We start from the raw sequence: 24,355 nt of genomic DNA, 5'->3' as shown, positions 1-24,355 counted from the left end.
ATTTATTGATTAATCTAATTAACAATTAACCCTCCAGTTATAACAACTAATTCTAAATTTAATCCCTAAATGTAATTATCTTTATTTGTTCACTAAACCAAATTTAATGCTTCCACAAGCTGTTTATGAAGACACATTTTCAAATCTAAACAATGAACGTTGTATATTTTGTCTAACTCTCCTTTTCAGAGACTTTAATTTGGATGAGCTAAGTGTTAGACAATCTGAAGAAAACAAGTGGAATAATTTTTTTTAAACCAATTCATGATGAAAATAAATAAGGTGGTAGTAGTGGTATTGCAATGGGTATATAACTGTATAATTAAACCTACAATCAGTTGAGATTTACTAGTTGGGAAACTAGTAAATCTCAATGATATCTGAATTTCAATTCCCTATTAATCAAAAGTTCCATTCAAGTTGTTATTATTATTTATATGGATGCTCCATGGAGTTAAAACACTCATTGTGGGAGATCCATACTATCCATACTCACCCTTACTAACCATAGGCAACTTCCAAGTGTGACCCTTGTGTTTCTCCTACTCCCAATGTATTGAAAAATAGTAGCTTAAGTTTTTATCATATCTCCCTCTCCTCTGCCTGTCAGTTAAACTCTGCAACCAACACACCCTCAATCTATCTTCAAATGGAACATTCCACAGACCTGTTACCTGCTTATGCACTCATCTCTGAATCCTCTCCACTACCTTCCAGTCCCCTAGAAATGCAGGTGACCAATCTGTGCACACTAGTCAATCTATCAACATGTGGATAGATCATAGCTTTATAAAGGGGGATAATAGTCTCCCTATCTTCTACTTGTCAATGTGTTCTTGTTCTTCAACATCCAAGGAATCCTCTAAGCTATTTGCAAACTCTTGCAATATGTCTTCTGAATTTCAAATCTCTATCCACCATCACTTTCCCCCTTCCCCAGATCCCTAGCCTCATAAATTTCCTCTAAACTAGTACCATTAATATGATCAATATGATATAGAGTATGTAAACTTCTCCCCGCCCCCAAGGTGTTTATCAAGTTCAGTGTGAGTGCCTTCACTCGTAATAAACATGATGTTCTGTTGAAAAAAAAACTAGAAGAACACCAATCTTATATTAACAGCAATAAACCTGAAAATATAGCCTTCTTCAGCATGGAGTGGACACTAACCATGATATCCTATGGTCCAATATTCAATTTTACATTGGTGCATGGGGGGGGGGGGTTGAGACAGCCTTCCCGTGGCCCCCTGCCTGTGGTACATTGCTCGTGCTTCAGACAAAAGAAGCCCCAGAGATGAATCACAGGTAACATTAAGCTAATGTCTCAAACAAGGCGTCAAAAGGTACCAAGCTTCCTGGACCACTTACACCAACTATGATAAATACAAAACTTAAAAAGCTTCATGCCGGCTCGATAATTACCTGGAATACCAAGGATCAATTTGTTTGTTTGGGTGGAGGGCAAGCTTCGAAAAATAAGTTACAGTCCCTTAAACAACACTCTCTCAAGATATGTTCCTTAAACATAGGACTATCTAAATCAAAAGCCAAAGTCATCGGCAAAATAGCCAAAGGCGAAGATGTTCCTTAAACATAGGACTATCTAAATCAAAAGCCAAAGTCATCGGCAAAATAGCCAAAGGCGAAGTAATTGACGTCTTGGCTCTCCAGGAAACCTATGTGCCTGACACAGCCCCCAATAGACTAAAGATCTCAGGCCTAATTCTCAGGTCTTATAACTGCCATGCCACGCATGACCTGGCCTCAGGTATATAACTCAATGTGTACCTGATGCAGAATATTCCATAGGTATTAAAGTTCAAAATACCACTATCTACAATGTCTACACACCACCATCAGAATCCTGGCCTGATCAGATGGACTGGCCACCACCTCACCCTGCTATCTATGTTGATGACTTCAACTCTCATCACGCCATGTGGGGCTGTTCCTCTAACAACCGGGATGGTAATAATCTAGTTAACTGGATGGATACATATAACCAGTATTTGATTTACGATGCCAAGCAGGAAGGCCCTCTCCATTCAGCCAGATGGAACAGAGCCAGATCTGTCCATAGTCTCTAAAGACTATGAAGACCACCCTCTGCCAACAACCAGAATCATCCTCAACAGATACCCTAATAGTCAGCATTGTCCTACACTAACAGAGACAGGCACATCAATCCCAGTCATCAGAGGAACACCAATTGCTAGATGGAACCTTCGCAGGTCCAACTGAAATGCATTTGGGAAACAAATCGAGCAAACCATTAGAGCAATCCCACCCCTAACTGTTATCCAAGATTTGTTAAACTAATCAAAACTACAGCCAAAGCTTCTATTCCTATAGGCTACAGAAAACATATCCCATGCTGGAGTAGAGAAACTGAGGAACTTTTAGCAAATATGAAGAGAGCGAAGACCCAACTGTTGCTAAGCAGCTCAAAGCAATGCTAAATAAAAACAGAAAGGACAGATGGATCTCAACCATCCATGAACTCTATTTTACCACAGCTAGCCGGAAAGCTGGTTGATTTTGAGAAAATTAGGTGGGTCAGAACCAACAACACACAAAACAACAGAGATAACTCCTGATCAAATGACTGATCATTTATTGAAAACCTCCAAAGATATGCCCCAGCTCTATCATGAAAATTACTGTGCAATCTTCCATCAGACAAATCCTGAAGACAGGCCCCAACCTTCCTGAACTTGGACACCCAGTATCTCGGGAAGAGGAACAGGTAGCCTTTAAAACTCACCAAGAATGGCAAGGCTTCAGAGAAGTGGATGGCATCCTTCCTGAGTTTCTAAAACATCTCAGTCAACAAGGCCAAACATGGCTGGATTGGACGCCCTTTTCTCAAAAATTATGATTGGAAAACTACCAAATCTGTGGCAGAAAGACAAAATAATTGCTGTGCCCAAACCAGTGAAAGATCCAAATGATTTCAAAAATCTACTACCTATCTCCTTGCTTTGCTCCCTCTTTGAAAGAATTCTTCTTAAAAGAATTTCACCACTCATCAAAAGAGCACTCCTGATTGAACAAGCTGGCTTCAGGCCAGGAAGAAATTGCTGTGACCAGGTTCTGGCCCTGACAACACAGACTGAAGCAGGCTTCCAGAAGAAACTTAAATCTGGAGCCACTTTCACTGAACATCAGCTTATGACACAGTCTGGATCAGGGGCCTCCTCCTAAAGCTAGGAAATATTATAAGGTGCAAAAGAATTTCCAGCTGTTGAATCCAATCTCTCCAACAGAAAGATCCAGGTCCATATTGGCAGAAAAAGGAGAAGGCCCAGTTTTCTTCACAACGGTCTCTCACAGGGCTCTGTGTTATCCCCTTTACTCTTTAACATCTACGTGTATGACTTACCACATACCAGCTCAAGCAAGTATATGTACGCTGATGACCTAGCAATCCTACATCAATCCACCTCCTTTGCCAATCTGGAATCAACTTTGAACACAGACCTGAACATCCTGGAAGAATACTTCAAGCAAAGCCAAATCCAACAAAAACTGTTCACAGTATTTCACCTGAACAATGCAGAGGTGAATCGACATCTCAATCTTTCTTTCTGTGGAAAAATGATAGAACCTCACCCAAAATATCATGGAGTGAGCCTGGACAGAAGCCTAACCAATAAAGGGCACATCACCAACCTGTCCAACAAAATTAAAACGAGAAACAATATCATTTCAAGGCTTACTGGAACAACCTGGGGTTGTGGTACAGAAGTCCTAAGGTCATCTGCACTAGCTCTCACATTCTCTGCAGCAGAATATTATGCCCCTGTCTGGGAAAGAAGTGCACACATTAACATTATAGACACCCAGCTAAACTCTACCATGCATACAATTAGTGGGACAGTGAGAAGCACCTCTCTCTCTCTCTCTCCTGGCTGCCTGTCCTATCTAACATTGTGGAGCAATGGTAGATAGGACATATGGAAAAGCCAAGCCTTGATTAAAGAATTTAATAAAGCAATGAGCAACCCACTCCTGCCCCTGCACCAGACGCTCATAAATCCACCTGGTCTTCGCCTAAAATCTAGAAAGCCTTTCTGGTCCATGAACAAACTCTCTTCAGCTGCCCTGCCATCAACATCTGACATGTGGAGAGAATACCAGTCCAACAATCTGCCAACAAATGGCTTCCTGGTAGAAGATCCCTGTGCTCCGCAGCCTGGTTTTGCTCTTCCTAGGAAGATTTGGTCATCTATCAACAGGATCAAAATTAACCAGGGCAGATGTGGCTACCTACTACATAAATGGGTGGCGCTGTTAGACCACAATTATTGTGATTGTTCTCTCGTGGCTCAGACGATTACTCATATTGTGAACAACTGCCCAAGGTGACAATTTCGTGGTGGTAGCCTACAGGACATACACAAGGTGACGGATGAGGTGAGGCCTTGGATTGGGTTTCCAGACTGGACATTGACCTGCAGCTGTTCTGTATTCCTTTTGTCATAAGAATAAATAAATAAACATTGGTGCGAATTTAGGTTTGAGCAGTTATTTAAAGAGAGAGCCGAGGCACTTACCATCCAAATTTAAATTGGAATGACTGTCTCCCTAATGCCATGATTTGGGATCGTCCTCATAAATGGCAAACAACAGTGTGTTTCCTCCTCCACTCCTTCTAATTAATTAAAAAAAATTTTAGTTTTATTCACCAACAATGCCACCCCCCCCTCACAACAATATGGACTGGTGAAAACACTATACAACAGGGCTAAACTAATCTGTTCTAACGACATGGCCCTAAACACTGAACTATATCACATCCTCAACACTTTCTCAGCCAATGGCTACCCCCCCCCCCAAAAAAATCCAAAAAATATTAAAACCTACAAACCACAGCCTCCCCCACAAGGATTACTCTAAATACATCACCATTCCCTACATCCGAGGCACCTCGGAAAAAATTACCAAAATCTTAAAAAAACATGACCTGACCTCCTGTTACAGGCCTTACAGAAAATTGGCATCCCTTATCCACTCCACCAAAGACCAACCACTTCCCCTAGACCTACTTGGTGTATACCAGGTCCCTTGCAGCTGTAAACTGTCTTACTTTGGCCAAACAGGCAGGACAGCGAATATCAGAATTTCTGAACACAAGGACTACATCCGTTTTCACAAGTACAGCCATTCTGGTCTTGCAGACCATACTCTGGATACACGCCACAGAATACGGTGGAAGAAAGCTACAATAATACATTGTAGCAAACACAAATTCGAAAGACTGTTTATGGAATCATCTCAGCCCTAAGAAACTCTCCAAACCTCAACAAGTTTGGTTGTATGCAATTGCCCCAAATTTGGGAGGCTTACATCAGCAGACCTTCAGCCCAACAGCCAAGAACACCTACTTAGCCCGCTAGAGGGCACCATCAGGACTTTTAGGAGAACAATAGCTTCATCTCTTCATTCTCAGTTACTGTGTTGTACTGCCTATGTGCACGTGCCTTTTTTTGTAAGTTCCTTTTGAAAATGGCAACGTGACATTGCCGAAATATTGAAAATATTTATTACAGTGTAATAAATATTTCCGATATCTATTTGTATCTACGTTGTTCAATTCCTTAAGTGATTTAGTAATGCATCACCAACGCATAAGCCTGTCTACGAGAAATTTTAGTTTTGTTTTAACTTTTTAAATTTAATATAATACTATGTCATTTCATTATCTAATTAAATTAAATTTTATTTTAAATCACTTAATTTTTTAATTTGGACTTTTATTCTGAGCTGTAATTTTATTGTAACCACCCACTAGGTGGCATCTAGCACCTGGCTCAGCTCTGTAAATAGGATTAACATTCTTTGTTCCAGTTTCACCTTGTGATCATGCTGATACACTGATGATGGCGTTAGTTTCTTGTTGAAATATTTGCAGTAATAAAATTATTATATTCTGGTGAATACATGTGTCTAATAAACAGGTGGCAATGCAGATAGGATTAACAGTGCTATCATAAAGCAGAATCAGGTTTATAATAAACCAAGGTAACTGGCCATGAGAAGCCACTCACCCTAGCATATATGGGAAGATGAGGTAAGACCAAACATGGAGCTTCACACTGCCAATAAGAGGGAGTAGTAATGATTTTGCACTGGGCAATGATATTCATTTATCACCTAAAGACATATACAAAGATCTATCCAAGATGTGATTCAAATCCATAGCCTGTTAGTTGGAGAGCAGGTATTCTATTTGTTTAGTCAATGATGCCAGGTGTTTACAAAAACACCTTACAGACAAGGTGTCTCTCCTTTGCCATATGCTTCTCCAGATGAATCAGTTTTCTGCTTCAGATTGTGCCACTCATATCACCCTTTTTTTTGTTTTGTTTTCAAATTTCATTCCCCCACCAAGTAATATATGTGAGAGGTCTACAGCTCACAAATGAGTTATATGACTTGGTTAGATTTTTTTTTTTTTTTTTTTTTTTTTTTTTTTTTTTAGGAACTTTAATACAGTTTTATTTTATTTTATTTTTTTTATCAGGATGATCAATCTTATCCTACTCAACATTGGTAATGCTACTTTCAAATCCACTACACTGCCTCGATCTTGGATTACTCTGAAAACATTATCAGAATGTCCTAGCAGATATCAATCAGGTATTACCATTATTATTAGCTTTGTCCTTTTCTCCAAATTTTACCAAAACATTTCTATACAGTCAATTCTCACTGTAACAAACTACTGAAAAATTCCAACCACAGTCCCATAGATATAATGCTATGGAAATTTGATTCATTATCGGGAAATAAAGTTCTTCAATAGAAATTTACTATAGTGATACGGTGAATTTCTTTCTGCTGCAAGAAATTTACTATAGCACTATAGTTGTGGCCATCACATGAAAAAATCTGAAGGCTCTCCAGCAGCAAAACATGATGTTTTGTTGTTGCTGGATGGCCTCAAATTTTTTTCATGTGATGGCTTCTGACTTTTCAAACTCTTTAGTTGCTGTGGTTTCAGAGATGGTACTGGAATCGATCACAATTTTGGATTCAGTATTTCTTGTAATAACAAACAGATAATGCTGCTTACTCTGAAAACTCAACACAGGTATTGCCAATCTGTTCATGAATTAATGCCTAAACATGATAGCATATATCATACATATATTTGATTTAAGCAGAATGAAACTTCTGTTTGAATTTTAAACAGCTGGGAATGGTATTAGTGATCCATAATCTTTTAAGGAAGCAAGAAGCCTATGTAACATGAATTTTAGTTTCTACTTACCTAATTTATATGCTTTGCATATAATAATTATATTTAGAATCGGAATATGTAATGATACACTGAAGTGTTGCTGGTTATTCATAAACACTACCACAGAATAGACCACCATAGGATAAACGTCACCACAAGAACAAAATAAATAATTTATCAAGATTACTAATATTTCACTAAATATCTAACTATCATCTTCAGAACAACAAATTACAACTGTCTTAAAATACAAAGCACTCAATTAGATAGCTGCAGAAACAATTCAAATTACAGTTGACCCTTGAACAATGCAAAGGTTAGGGGCACCGATCCGTCAACCTACTGTTGATTGGAAGCCTTACTAAATAACATACAGTCGATTATGTCGATATAACATACAATATGTGACATTGTATGTTATATGTATTATATACCATATTCTTACAATAAAGTAAGCTAGAGAAAAGAAAATCGTATTAAGAAATGCATAAGAGAAAATACATTTACAGCACCTACATCAATATTGTCTTATATGATAGAAAGCACTGTAGATGTTTTATGTATTACTAACACTAAAAATCAACGTGGCAACTTGTGGTAAAGGTGAAGTAAGCTCTGATCACTTTCCCTTAGTATCTCCCATAATGCAAAGCACAATCTCCTTGCAGAGATGTACGATACTATGCATCATACCAGTTGCATCACGAGTTGCCTCAAACCTGAAAATACTTCAGGTGCAAACTTGACTTACTTGGGAAAAAGGATTAAAACCATGTTTATAAATTTGCTTGGTATCTTTAACATATACTACTAACCAAGGTAAAAAACTTTCTACATCTTTCTCTCATCCTGAGATTTTTATTTAATAAGGTCAAAGCACCTTGTGGCAACTTATATAGGTAAAATTTATAAACTCTGCATTACTTCCACCTTGGGATCTCTGGGTCTGGCTCCCACTGACGAGACCTCAATAAAGGTCGAAACCGGTCTGGGTAGTGGCCCTTCCCTTAATGCATAGCATCATACATCTCTGGAATGATATGCGCTTTGTTAGGGGAGATACTAAGGGGAAAGTGATCAGAACTTACTCCACCTTTAACAGGAGTTGCCTCAGACCTGAAAATACTTCAGGCGCAAATTCGACTTACTTGTCTGTTTGCTTACTTGGGAAAAAGGATTAAAACCAAGTTTATAAAATTGCTTGGTATCTTTAACCTCTACTTACCAGTTATAACTGATAAGATCTCTATTTTAATGGATTTTTAACCAGATGCTGGATAGAAATCCAGAAAAATATTAGTAAGCTCAATAATTTATTTATTTCTGTTCTTCTGATGTTTATGCAATGAACGAGTGGCCCCAGTACAGGGCCCCTCTGGCCCACCACTGATCATCTGCCTTCTTTGATTCCATCCACCATATGCCAATCTTTTAAATCCATTATTAATGTTTCCTACTTCATGCCCAACCCCATTTGCTCTAACTTACATAATACCGCATGCTAGGCAGTATCATGTCTGATGCTTTTGCAGCAATATCATTATTATCAATCAATCAGCAATATCAATCCAGCAATATCATTATCATGGTGATTTCCCTTATTCAAATCAATTTGATTATGAAAGGTGAATAAATGACTAAAAGACAACCTTGCCCTTCACAAAGACATGCTACCCTCATTGAGAATCATATTCCACTCATTCCTAAAGTCTGTCTTTAACAAACTTTTCCAATATCTTAACCACCACTCCTGAGATATTAATTGGTATATAATTTGAAACCTCAGCCATAGCATCTCCTTTGGATAACAGAACTGTTTTATCCTTTTTCTATTCCATAGCATTCTACTGCTGAGAGTCTGGGTAAAGGTGCTGCCATTTCTCTTGCACTTTCTCGTAACAAGAGGCTGATATTTCTTCCAACCCAGTGACTAGATTCACACTAAGATTTCTTAATATCTGAAACACCTTCAAGTTCATCTACCTCTATTCTCATCTTGATCCCCATTCCACTGGTCATTGCATTATCTCAATCCAGATGACTATACTTGAAACTGATCACTCAGTAATTTGATTATTTCTTGTGCTATCTCCTTATCATCAGAATTCTGTTATCCTTCCATAATCAATCTTCCTTTTGTTACCATGTATCAAAAGAACTCTTTAGGACTTCCCTTAGCCTGCTTGGCTAATTTTCTCTCATAATCTGATTTGGCAAGAAGGGAACTGTGCTAGTTCCCTTCTTGCCATGTGTTTTGTATTGCTCATAAACCTCCCGATCACCTTTCTCATTATGTATCTTCAACATAATTTTTTTTTTTTTTTTTTGCAGATCCTGTTTTATGCTACTCATCCATTTTAACTCTCATCTGATTTATCCAACTAAACTTAGATATGCAATCTGATAACGGCTTCTTTTAAATACCCCTTGACTATTTCCCATGCATTAGTAATATCCTTCCTTTGCAGTTTCTTGTTTTCTTATTCCAAGCTGCCTCCTTAGTTTATCACAATCACCAGTTTTGCAGTTCCACATATACCCTTAACTGAAAATTCCACAAGTCACTGCCCAGATGTTTACCTTGGTTATGGACAAATTCTGTGATGCTATCACCAGATCCAATACTCTCAATCCCTGGTATCTTTATCACATGATGTTTCAGGTACAGGTAACCCTCGTGATGCAGTTTCGATATAACGCAGTCTACAAATTGTAGTAACCCTTTATCTTTTCATATATTTTTCACCGTATGACTTAAAAATCAAATTTTATCTTCGTTAAATTTGCGTCAGCCGGTATCAGGCATGTAGTTATAACTGGCGAATTTATATTAGAGGAAATACCCTTTAGCACACATGTACGTTAATTGTTTATCATATAAAGTGTTTATTGTTGAAAACCGTCTTCGTTTTCTGCCAGGAAAGTGCATTAAAAATCATAAGTGTGTTAATCTCAAGCTGAGCACTTTATTTTCTGGTGAGTTACATAATTAATATGTAATGCATTTTTTATATAGAAAATTTATTTTTATAGTAATGGCCACTTAAGGGTTTTTGCGATATGGTTGAAAATGAAATTAGTGAATTAATTGATGGGGAAACAGATTTAAATGAGGAGGTACAATTAATAATGACGTCGAACCAAATGGCGGGTAAAGTTCTGCTGAAGATTTTAATTGTGAAAAAGTTAAAGAATTCAGTTTAAAGAAATTAGCAGAAGGATTGGACTTGGCGAGAAAGTTAGGAAGCTATTTTACGGATAATAATCCCTGAATGGAGTGCGCCGGAAAATTCACGAGACAAGTGAATATTTGTTTAGCTCCATATTATGAACTTAATAAAAAACTGCAGCATAGTGGTAAGCAAGGTCTTATTACTGACTTCCTGATAACTAAACCAGCCACCAAAGTATGCAATGAGAATTATACAACGATCGAAATGTTAGTTCTGAAGATGATGATTAAATATGCATTTTATTTTATTTTGCCTAAAACATTTATGCATTATGTGCAATGAAGTTTAGGTACAATTTGTAATTTTTATAAGTTTATTCAACGTATTTGTTTCATAGTTTATATGTTTTCTTAACTAACATGAATTACTTGAATTAAATAAAAATATTTTTTGTTGGATATGTCATTGTTGTTTATATAATTTAAAAAAGAAAAAAATGATTTTGGAACCTAACCCTACTTTTTCTATGTGATCTGAGTCTCGCATAACGTGATTTATACAACACAACACGGCATTTCTATGGAACTTAACATCCGCGTTATACGAGGGTTACCAGTAATTATCTCCCAAAAGCTGCATAAATTGCATGCCTTATTGTGCTCTTTTATCCTTGAAATCTGTGTCCCCTTACTTGAAGTTTTCATAATCATTACTCTCCTTGTACCTACTGAACTAATTTACAATGTACGTCATCCATATCCCCTTTTAGTTTATAGCAGCAACCCATGTATATATTTTGTCCTATTGGCTATTATTTTACTCCAAACAGTTTCAAACATACTGCTTCCTTCAACTCTACCTTTCTGCTGAACCTCTATTTTTGCTGTTTGCAATTTGTCATTAACAAAACTTCTCATCTGATCTAGTTCTGTCTTTCCTGAAAACATAATCATCCTCTGTTCTGTTAAACAAATCTCACTAATGCTTATAATTTTTTGCCAATTCAAGCTAACTAATACCAAGAATTTTTCCCGATACTTCTGGAATTCATTACAATATCATCTTACCAGTGAGTACCCTTGAATATTTTAACGGGCAGCTCATTTGGATTTGAGACCTAAGAAGAACATCATTCTATGGTCTTTCACAACTTCACATTTCCTCATTCACCTTCAAAGGATCTGTCTCGCATGCTTACTTGCATTCTCCCTAACAGTTTCAGTTCCCACTTATTTTGTATATTTTTATAAGCAAAATTGTTCCAAATATATAAAGCTAAAACAATATATTTCATGGAATATTATCTAAATAATATAATTGTTGTAAACAGGAAAAGATACAAATTAGAAAATGGTGCCATTATGCTTCAAAAACTTAAATCCTACCCTGAGGAAGGGTAACAACTAAATTAAAAATAATTTTCTTTTCCCCATATAGAAATGAGTATGACAGATGATTTATAACTTACCTTTGTTGTTCACACACCCTGCAAAGCCATACTTTTTCATGACTTTCCCATGCTGCACAATTACGACAAACAAAGAAATGGCAATCACAACACTGGTATCTCTTATTAAACAGCAAGTTAAATGTAGAGCAACAACGGATGCAGAATTTTTCATTGAATTCTTTTCTTTTTGCAAGTACATTCTGTTGTGAAGTAGCTTCATTAAGTTCTTCTTCTATTTTACTGAGCAGAAAACAAAATAAAGTGATATCTTAATACCAATAGCAAAGAATTATATTTTAAAAAAAATGACATTTTTTTGAGCACTTGTTTCAATGAATATTTCATGTTAATATACTTCAATACCTTCGGAACAAATAATGCTTGGCTTGTAGCTAGAATACTAAGGTCTACTAGTTCTACTTCCTAAATAATTATTACATTTTTAATGCATTTTCAACAAACTTTCCAATTCATTATAAAAACTGTGCAACATGATTGTAATGGAAAACAGCACTCCTGTACTTCAAGATTATTAATCTATTATTAATATTTCTGTTGTTAGCTTATGTCCTATAACAAAAGAAAAGTAAATGATGTTCAAAATGATGCAGGAAATAATTTTTCACACTTTGTAGGGACAATGTTGTTATTATTTGAAGAGCAAGAGGGCATCACACTGCTTCAAAAATATTTCAGGAAGTTCCCAACTGTGATATAAGTGCATGTTAATGCCATGTAGTCAGAAATCAATTGGAGCATTACTAATGAATTTAAAGAGTTTTCCCTTATCACTTTTTTCATTTATACAATGCAACAAAGAATAATTAAATAAGATCAAAGGGCAGAGTAATAGTAAATATTTTTACTGCATATATTATTTCCATACTTGATATTACAATTGTTAAAATAATCAATTTTACATATGTCCCTCAAGGAAATGATGGAAAATTGATTTTTAAATTGAGGAAAAAAAAACACTGCAACTAATTTTCCATGTTTATTCCACTTCTGAATAATTTACCACAATCTTGAGAAATATTTACAATTCTTTAAACTTTTTCAAAGACAAAGAGAAATTAATTAAATTTATGTATTGGTACTGCATACTAAAAATTTATTTTAAAACATAGAATAATCAAGTTTTTGTAATTTAACTTAAAGTTCGTAAAAATTCTAAATAGTATTATTAAGTTACGCAAACTTAAGTAGAAGCAATGGAAAGATCATAACAGATAACACAGAGGTGGAAAAAACTTCCCGAAAGCAATTAAAGAATTCATCTTCAATGAAAGTGATCAGTGGGAAGGCACATAACAATTATTCTCTTTCTTAAATATACAGAGCTGTTCACAACATATCCACTATAATTATAATAACACAGTTATCCTCTACAGCAGAATATCAACAGATATTCTTTTAGATTTCAGATGGGTTCTTTTAGCTTCTGTGTACTGAAGAAGAAGACGGTACACAATAAAAAAAAAAATAATAAAAAGAATAAAATAAAAGAACCCATAACTTTGGGAAGTATAATACAAGCAACTGTAAAAAAAAATGCAAAGAATTTGAAGGAAAAAAATATTAAGGAGAAAGAAATGAAATGTCAAAACCGGTATGCTTAAACTAAAATTAGCTGAAATTAAATAATATTTCAACTTTTATTAAGTGAGGCAAAGTCTCGAATTGCAGTTTACATTAATTAATTGACTGGATAGAGGCACAAGATTCTTAAAAACCTCTGTGTTTCTAATTCAATAATGATATATGCTACATTATGGGTTGCTCTACATATCCACTATAATTATAATAATACAAACTTCTAAAGAACATGCACTGCATTTAATTATCATCATCATCAGCTTCCAAGGAGTCAGAAGATTCATCATGGGGGGTCATTCAATGACAACATATTTATCATACTGAATTTGTTTAACACACCTGTATTAATAGCATATTCCAATAATGTATTCTATTCACCTACATAAAAGAAATCTACTCCTCACCTCTCTTTACTGCTCTTACACACTTTCCAGGAATGGCTTCTAGTGCTTCCCCTATCACCTTCTACTCTTTTTATAATACCCTCTGTATTAATCCAACAAAATCCCTTCACTACTTAAACATCTCTATCATATCACCTTTTTTCTTCTATCCACCAAACTCTGTAATCCACATTCCTTTAAACTCTCTCCACAGTCAACATTCCAGAGTCCTGATATTGTCTTAGTCACTCATCTGTGGACCCTCTCAAATTTCCACATTACAATGAAAATAAGGTGACCAAATCTCAGAACGGTAGTTCAAGTGCAGTCTGATCAATGCTTTACTCCATGCTACATCCACCTCCTTATCATAGTAATAGTGCGATGTGAAGTTTTGCAACACTAACAATATGCCCTCTTAACTTCAACCTACTGCCAATTCTGACTCTCATCCACCCTGCAGCATAATTCCATCAATACAGTACACTGACTCATATCTCTGCACTCCAAAATGTGTCACATTACACTTATTAATATTAAACTATAACACAAACAGATATAAATTATATACTGCTTGTGTCCAATGCTGCCTTATGAATTCTCATGCACTGTCAACATCTTTACTGCACAGCTCAACTATCCAATGCGTTGATGCTAGTTGACTTATAATTCCGCATATATCTTTTTTTGCTAATAATCTTTTCTTTTACCCCTTTCCAAACTACCTCATGATCACTCTCACCAACTGGTGGCAGTATTAATGCCTCATTAACAACCACATCTTGTGAAGATGCCATTAAATCAAGCAAAATCTCTAGTTGCTTCTGTCACATGCTGCTTTAAAGATATTTATCCCTCAGGAATTCAATAAACTCACTCTCCCTGTTCCCATACTTCCTCCTCCTCCCAATTTGGCTAAACATTTCACAATCAGTATTCTTGACATTCCCTGGCCTATAACAACATCCTATTAGGTATACTAGTCTATTCATTTCAACTTCGAACAGATTCAATTTCACATGTACTACCATTTTCAACTTCCACTTTTTGTGGACACAATTCCTCTGCATTAATTAACAGTACTCCTCTTCTTTTCACCTTCCTATCTTTCTGGAAAATTGTATATCCTTCCATTTCTATTCCTGACAGTACATCCTCAGACAACCAAGTTTAAATTACACCAATTATCTTTGGGCAGTCTAACTCAATCAATGCAACAAACTCAGCTTCCTTATTTCTAATACTCCTTACATTTGTATAGAAACGTAACAATTACCATCTTTGAGAGGCATTCCACTAACATTCCCTACTCTAGCCGCTATACCACACCTCTATATTTGGTCTGATCATTCCTGTTTCTGTGATCCTGACTCTGATTGACATTCATACCTGTCTCATCCACACTTTTATGAATTCCATCACCTTGTCCTGTCACAGTCACATCTTCAACCTTGTATTCATTTTCCTCCTGCCCTACAACCTATTTGGATGTGCAATCCTGCTCCACAATCATCCTTTGATCATTTAGCAATAACTTCTTTATTCTATTTTGTGCCTTCTCAGTAAACAACAGCTTCTCTCAACATACAACACCAAACCCATTCAAATGCAATCCAACCTTAAACAACTCGATTTTAGATGTTCAATTTCACTTCACAGATTCACAAACTAACTTTCCTTTACTTCACACAACTCAGCCATCTTGCTATCCATTATATCTACTCTCCTTCACAACTCACTATTATCATATCTGGGCAACATGCTAACAACTTTCCAAACAACATTATTACCCTTTACTTCCCATTACAACTTTCTCCAATCCCTATAAACATTCTTTTTTACACAATCTAAGTCAACTACCACTAATTCTGATGCCTGCACTTTTCTTTTGTGCAAGCATGGTTGGTTGATTGGTTAGCATATCCACTCTCCACTCAAAAGGCTACAGGTTCAAATCCCACCATGGACATTTGTGATGGGCAGTAGATGGCATTGGTGTAGATCAGGGGTCACCAAACTTCTTTGCCCATCGACCCCTTCAAGAGTTTCTTGACTTTTTATCGACCCCCTCTATTTTACTATTACATAATTATAATAGGGCAAACAAAAAAAGACGCTTTGAGTTTTTAGATTGTTTGTTTTATAGTTACAGTGTTTATTGAATGTATAATATAGTATATATTACTTAAATAAAGGAGCCAATAGGCTCCACTTCGGCAATGTAACATTATTTAAATTAAGGGGATATTAAATCCCACATTATTTCAAAACTGAATAAGAAACCCAAAGATCGGAATCAAAGAGTTTCATGCCGAATATAGTAAACTATAAAAGTTTCGGTGGATTGTAGCGTAAGCTAAAGCACGTAGTTCAGCACTAGGGCAACTTGTTGCAAAGGTGGGTAAAGTTCTGATCACTATTCTTAGTATTACCCATAATGTAAAACACATCTCCTAGGAGATGTATGATGTTATACATTATGGTGGAAGTTCACTACCCAGACCGGTTTCAACCTTTATTGAGGTCTCATCAGTGAGTAGGTAGACCAGGTAAGCGATAGCGTATAGCGAAAAGAACTTTTGTACTTTGCTATACGAGTTGTCAAAAAGGTGCACCCATAAATTACTTAAATAAAGGAGCCAATAGGCTTCACTTCAGTGATGTAACATTGTTTAAATTAAGGGGATATTAAATCCCACATTATTTCAAAGCCAAATAAGAAACTCAAAGATTGGAATCAAAGAGTTTCATGCTAAATATAGTAAACTATAAAAGTTTTGGTGGATTGTAGAGTAATCCGGATTGTAAGCCTATTGGCTCCTTTATTTAAGTAATTTATGGGTGCACCTTTTGGACAACTCGTATAGCAAAGTACATAAGTTCTTTTTGCTATAACGTCAGTATTACCTGGTCTACCTACTCACTGATGAGACCTCAATAAAGGTTGAAACTGGTCTGGGTAGTGACCTTCCACCATAATGTATAACATCATACATCTCCTAGGAGATGTGTTTTACATTATGGGTAATACTAAGAATAGTGATCAGAACTTTAACCCACCTCTGCAAAGAGTTGCCCTAGTGTTGAACTACATGCTTTAGCTTACGCTACAATCCGCCGAAACTTTTATAGTTTACTATATTCGACATGAAACCCTTTGATTCCGATCTTTGAGTTTCTTATTCAGCTTTGAAATAATGTGGAATTTAATATCCCCTTAATTTAAATAATAGTATATATTATTATATTGGCTTAACGTCAAAGGGATACGTGTTTGTTTTTGACGTCCTTCTTAACATTACATATTTGATAGGAGGAATAAATAATATATAAAATATAAAATTTAATTTAGATAACAAAATAACGATAATACAATCTTCCTTATATATATGAAAATAAGACTTTTATTAACTTGGTATACAATTTACTAACGTTGTCAATGTGAAGGGTGTGCTTCGTGACTCTTGACAAGATTAGCAATGTTGGGTTCAAAATTAGTAAGTTTCAGCCTTAAATCGCCACAGAATTCTATATCTAGCTTATTTCTTTGTTTTGTTAAAATGGAATTAACATGGCTGAAACCAGCTTCAACCATGTACGAGCTTGGAAATGCAAGCAAAAAGGGGAGTACCACTTCGGAAAATTTTGGATATTTTTCTACATTTATATTCGTCCAAAAGTAACTTAAAGTCCTATTTTTAAAAAGAATCTTAGCTTCAAGATCAACTGATAATTCAATAAGTTCATCTTGTAAGTAACATTCGATATTTTCAATATCTGCAGAAAACGGCGTGATAACCCAATCTGGAATGTGCATGTTTTCAAAATCTGCAAAGCGCAATATAAAATCATTCTCAAATTTTGAAGATGTTTTGTGTATATTTCTAAGTCTTCATCTTTTACTTCCGATTGCCGTAGATTCGAAAAGTACTGAAAATCTTTTCATAACAACGATGATTTAAATAAGGCTAATTTAGCTTGGAAGCCTAAAAGAATCATCCGAGCTTGAATAAGATTGAAAAAGAATTATTCGAGCTTGTACGTCATTAAATTTTGAAAATAAGTCCGCCAAGTAGAAAATATGATTCTTATTTCTCTTCAGTTCATCATCATCATCAAATTCCTGCCATGTACCCTCAAGGGGTGTACAGGATATGACAGTACTACATGAAAAAATTACCATTACTAACTTCCTATCTACAATTTTCCTCCAAATCAGTCTGTTACTTGTCAAGACTCCAACATTATCAGATCTTATATTTCTATCGTCTAAGGCACTTTGTACCGTATCAATCCACCTATATCTTGGTCTTCCTCTGGGTCGTTTTCCTGCCAACCTGGCAGAGAACACTTGTTTTGCTAATCTTTCCTCTCCCATTCTATTTAAGTGACCATACCATCTGAGATTAGCTCTGCTAACCCATTCCTGGATGCTGACAATGTCAAGTTCTTTCCTAATATCCTCATTTTTAATATGATACTGCCATTGATGCCATCTGTTCACGCCTCTAATCTTTCTCAGGACTCTCATATCTGCGGTCTCTAGTCTTTGGTCAAGTGTTTTACTTCTGACCCAGCTCTCAGATCCATAAGTTAAAATTGGTTTGAACACAGTCTTGTATACAGCTAATTTAGTGTTCCGACTAATTTCTTTCTTATTCCATATGAATTTATTCAATTGACTTCCCATCATACCAGCTTTGCTGATTCTGTTGTCTATTTCTATATTTAGTTTACCATCTTCAGTAAAAATTGTGCCTAAGTAGCTGAAATGTTTTACTTGTTCCACAGGTTCTCCATTCACAACACAGTTGACATTTTCAATGATTCTGCCTATTTTCATTGTCTTTGTCTTTTTATTGCTGACCTTCATACCATATCTATTACAACGGCTATTCAATTTAGTCAGAGAATCTTGCAGACTTGTAGCGGATTTATTTAGAAGTATAACATCATCCGCATAAAGCAAAGAGCTGACGTTAACATCTCCAATTTTGATATCAGGTTTAATACCACATTCCTTCATAATGTGATCCATATAGATAATGAATAACAGAGGGGATAATGTACATCCTTGCCTCACACCAGATTTAACATTAAACCATCTTCCTGTACTTCCTTCAATTCTAACTGCCGAATCACAACTCAAATAAAGACTAAGTATTGCTTGATATAATGCCCCATTGACACCATATAACTGCAGCGTATTGAATAGCTTCTCTCTTGGCACCTTGTCATATGCCTTTTCCAAATCGACAAAACTTAAATACAGATCTTTGTTATATTCCCATGCTTTCTCGACTATTTGTCGTAAAGTGAAGATCTGATCCTGACAGCCTCTATTTGGCCTGAATCCAGCTTGTTCTTCACCAAGCTTTTCTTCCACAATTCTTCTCAACCGTTTCTCAAGTATACTTGCATAGATCTTGCCAGGAACACTCAGTAGGGAAATACCTCTGTAATTCTCACATTCAGTTTTATTTCCCTTTTTATATATGGGTACTATGAGAGCTCTACTCCAATCATCGGGAATTCGTCCCTCTGTCCAGGCTTTCTGAACTATGCAGTGCAGCCTCTGTAAGACTCTTATACCACCATACTTCAGCATTTCTGGTCGAATATCATCTACTCCTGCTGCCTTTCCACATTTCAAGCCTTTGATGGCTTTTTCTACTTCAAGTATGGATATGTATTCCTGACTGCATGCCTGGTCAGTGTTTTTTATCACTGTGTTCTCATCACTGCTTGTTTCATTTAGCAGTTTTTCAAAGTAATTACTCCATACTTCAAGGATATCTTTTTCTCCTGTTTTCATTTCACCTTTATCATCTCTAATTCCTTTTACAGCACTCTTTCTTCCATTCCTAAGCTTCTTCAACAACCTCCAGAATATTTTGCCACCTTCTTGATATTTATTTTCTATATTCTTGCCAAAGTCCTCCCATGACTTTTGTTTAGCTAGTTTTATACACTGTTTAGCTTTCTTACATTTGTCTCTGTATTCTGTAAGAGTAAAAGCTGACTTATTTGCCAGGAACTTTTGATATGCTTTCTTCTTTTCCTTCACTGCCTCTTTAACTACCTGTGTCCACCAGGGAGTTCTGATTTTTTTTTTTTTATCTTTGCACACAACCTCACCACATGCCTCTCTGGCAGAATCAATCAATGTTTCCTTCAGAGTTTGCCATTGAATCTCCAAGGTTTGATTCCTGTTCTCAAACTCTTTCATTTTCTTTTCAATAATATTTCTGTATTTTAGTCTACAGTTTACATCTGAGAGCTGCTCAACTTTTATTCGCTTTAAAACTTTCTTACATGTTATTCTTTTCAATATGAAATTCAATTTTATCCTGCTCAAGACTAAATAGTGATCACTTCCAATTTCAAATCCTCTGTACACTCTGGTGTCCTGCACCAGGGAGAAAACATCACTATCAACAATAACATAGTCAATGAGACTTTTCTTATTCCTAGCCTCTTCTCTCCATGTGAATTTGTGCACATTTTTATGTTGGAACATGGTGTTAGTAATAATCAGTCCATGTCCTGAGCAGAAATCCAACAGATATTTGCCATTATTATTAGCTTTGCTCTTTTCTCCAAATTTTCACAAAATATTTTTGTATGTCTCACAATCATTTCCTACTCTACTATTTAGATCCCCAACAAGGATCAACTTTTCCTTTTTCATTGTGTCAGTTGCTTTTTCTAAAGCCTCAAAAAATTCCTCCACTTCTACCTTAGTAGAACCTTCTGTGGGACCATAGGCACAAATAAGTCTCATTGTCCAGTTCCCCATTCTCATATTTGCCCACATTACTCTACTTGAGACTGACTGCCATTCAAGAAGATTAGCCTCGTGTTTTGTGTTGAATACTATGGCTACTCCTTTTCCTTGAGTGTAATTGCCTGAATATAACATTTTGTATTTATTGCTCAGAAAGATCTCACCAGTTTTGGTCTTTTTTGTTTCAGTCATCCCTATTATGTCGATCTGGTACTTATCTAATTCCTCAGCTAGCTCCATTTCTTTGCCATTCAGGCTTCTTACGTTGATAGTACCGATCTTTAACTCTGGTGATGTTGAGTTGGGGTTTGTTTTCAGATTTGTTCCAGTAGCTGACTTTTCGCTGTTCGCCCTGGTTCCCTGGCGAAAACAACGGGGGCCTTGTTTAACCGGGCGACGCCCCAGCCGGCATGAAATTTTGTCATGTTGTACCATCATTTTTTATTTTGGTTTAACCAATAAGAATACAATTTGGTCGGCTAAATCCCAAATTGCCAGCCCATCCTCGTTCGTTCAGTATCAAAGTAGATACCCAACAGGGTGCACCACGAGAAGGTGAGGATTGGACATTAGGTCAGAAGCCCTGGTCGGTTCTCCGCATTCCTTTAAAGGCTATGTGGAGGTCTCCTCTCAGTTATACAGCTTTGACCCTTAAGCACCCCCTCAGTTCATCACTCAAAAACAAATTAACATCTGTAAGAAATTCTAGGGTTGAGTCGAACAACTCAACAAATCTTTGTAGACTTGCACCTCTAGACAACCATCTTACTTCAGTATGCAAGAGTATTTGGTTTGATACTTCATCATTTTTTTCACAAAGTTTGGCAAACAATCGTGATTTAAGAGATGAGCTCTAATTTGATTAATAGATTTAATACACAGTCTTAGAATATCATGAAGTTCATCACTGAGAGTTTTTGCCACCAAATGGTTTCGGTGCAACACACAATGAATAGTACATACAACTTTGAACTTTTTCTTCCAGAAAGGCAGCAAAACCTCGATAACGGCCCACCATTGCAGTGCGCCATCTGGGGCTACTGCTGTTATATTAGTAAATCGAATATCGTACTTATTTAAATATTCCTCCAATCGCTGAAAAATTGTCAACCCCGTTCCAACACTTTCAAGATATTTTGCAAATAAAAATTCATATAATTTGATGTTTGGTTTTACTATAATATCTTACATAAGCCATAAGAATAGAAGAACTATCGAATGTAGATTCATCAAGTTGGATGGAGAACTTACTATTTTTGAGTTCTGATACTACATTTTTTTTCTACATCTTCAGCCATTTCACCAATACGTCTTTTCACGGTATTCGCACTCATTGGTAAGCATTTTAAAACAGGGCCAGAATCTTTTTTCATTATGGTTTCAATAACTTCTTTGATTGTGGGTATAACAATGTCCTCTGCAATTGCATATGGTTTTCCTTTTTTTGCTATATTAAAAGAAATATTGTAGGAGGCTGTTAATCCTTGTTCATTGTCAGCTTCAGCAGGTGCTTTCATAAATGATTTTATAGTTGGTCGATGTGTGTATTTCTCTTTCAGTTCTTTAAAAACGTCAAGATCTTTATCTTTCTTATCGGGATGGAGTCTTTGAAGATGATCTTTCATTGCATCGTTACTAAAAGTTTTTTCACAAAGAAGACATATAGGCCTTGTTTCGCTTCTTAATGAAGTAATAAACCCAGGCTTCAAATATTCTAACAAATATTGTCTGCATTTCTTTTTTAGAATCTGAAGCTGCCATTGTAGTTACTGGGGTTGTAACAAAATAATTAAAATTGAAGTCAGTAAGCAAAAGTAATGTCTAAATAATATACCTACTCACGTATTTCTATAGGATGTACAAAACTACCAGCCCTGCTCAACTCTTCAACACAGAGAAGTTTAGTTCATGAATGAATAACGATTGAATTATAATATGTATGTTGATGAATTTTAGAACATTAACGCTCACTTGTATGTCGATGAACAAAAATGAGATTGGGATCGAATACGTGTAAGTATAAGTAAATGAGTAACCACACATATTGCAATCTCGCTCCTGCCACGCCGGAACCACCGACATCCGTTTATTGGTAAATATGTCATTTTGGCCTACTTGATTGGCCTCTGTAACTATTTTCATGACTTTGCTCCATCTTACAGGTCCTATTCATGTCACTGTTCCCACAATTCACTCTTAATTGCATTGTCATTCAGGATGGGGGTAATCTAAGTTAACCAAATTAAATATTACATGTACAATGATGTCTTATATTTTTCTATTGACTTCTGGAGATCGACATCGACCACTTTGGTGACCACTGGTGTAGATGATGTGGCTCACTGTAGTTGGTGGATCGAGAGGTGGAGACAGTTATAGAGTAGGTGCCCTCCCTTGATGAGTCTCTGGACTCCCTGGAGGTGTCACGTAATAATAATAAAACATCAGTTATTTGTTTTGATGTTCCACCAAGAAAGTATATTATTCGATGCTATAAGATTTTCCTTTCTTCATAATCCGAATCTCTTCTTCCTCATTCATATCAGCCAATCTCTATGTTTATTCTCATCTACAGATGCTTCATTTCACTTTGCCTCTTCATCAATTCTTTCCTGAACTCTTCCACTTTGTTCCCTTGTTACCATCACTAACATTTCCATCTGATTTCTGTTCCTACTGAGTGTGATACTAGTTCTCATTTTGAAATGTCTTAATATATCAGTTACATTCTTCACATACCTGGACAGAAGCCTAAGTTATAAAAGGCACATCACAAACCTTCCAACAAAATTAAAACGAGAAATAATACATTTCAAGGCTTGCTGGAACAACTTGTGGTTGTGGTGCAGACGTCCTAGGGTCGTATGCACTAGCCCTCAGATTCTCTGCAGCAGAATACTGTTCCCCCGTCTGGGAAAGAAGTACGCACAATAACATTACAGACACCCAACTCTATCATGTGCACAATTAGTGAGGCACTGAGAAACAACACCGCTCACCTGGTTGCCTGTCCTATCTAACATTGCTTCACCAAGAAGAGAAACCTTGATTAAAGAATTTCATAAAGTAATGAACAACCTGCTTCTGCCCCTGCACCAGACTTTCATAAATCCACCTCATCTTCACATAAAATCAAGAAACCCTTTCTAGTCCATGGACGAACTCTCTTCAGCTGCCTTACCATCAGCACCTGACATGTGGAGAGAACACTGGTCCAATAATCTTCCAACAAATGACTTCCTGGTTGAAGATCCCTGTCCCCTGCAGTCTGGTTTTGCTCTCCTTAGGAACATTTGGTCATCTATCAATAGGATCAAAATTAACCAGGGCAGATGTGGCTACCTACTACATAAATGGGTGGTGCTGTTAGACCACAATTATTGTGATTGTTCTCCTGTGGCCCAGGCGATCACTCAATTTTGTGAATGACTGCCCATGGCACCAATTTCATAGTGGTGGTCTCTGGGACATCCACAAGGTGACAGATGAGGCCATGGATTGGCTTTCTAGACTGGACCTTGATCTGTAGCTACTGTGTATTCCTTTTTCCATAAGAATAAATAAATAAATTTTTCACATACATCAATACTTTCCTTCTTTTCATTCACTCTAACAGTCCACAAATCTTTCACATTTTTCGATGCATATATAAAACAATTCTTGCAATGCATCCACTGAGAAAAATCAAGGGCAGAACTCTATCTTCCTTCCAAA

At 36.3% G+C, this 24,355-nt stretch overlaps 1 protein-coding gene across 1 annotated transcript in view; it reads right to left on the bottom strand.

Moving 5' to 3' along the window:
- LOC150109717 (uncharacterized) overlaps positions 1-24,355 on the bottom strand; it is a 490,804-nt gene that overhangs the window by 443,237 nt on the left and 23,212 nt on the right. Inside the window, exon 3 of the mRNA XM_090403072.1 lies at positions 11,891-12,112. Within this exon, the coding sequence (XP_090259198.1) occupies positions 11,891-12,112 (222 nt within the window). The remainder of the gene's footprint in view (positions 1-11,890; positions 12,113-24,355) is intronic.

The sequence above is a fragment of the Typopeltis vanoorti genome, chromosome 2 (assembly GCF_054136105.1).
Source record: "Typopeltis vanoorti isolate ZY-2024b chromosome 2, IOZ_Tvanoo_1.0, whole genome shotgun sequence".
NCBI classification, from domain to species: Eukaryota; Metazoa; Arthropoda; class Arachnida; order Uropygi; family Thelyphonidae; genus Typopeltis; species Typopeltis vanoorti.
The sequence above is the reverse complement of the archived record's forward strand: the minus strand, read 5'-3'. Positions and strand labels throughout refer to the sequence as shown.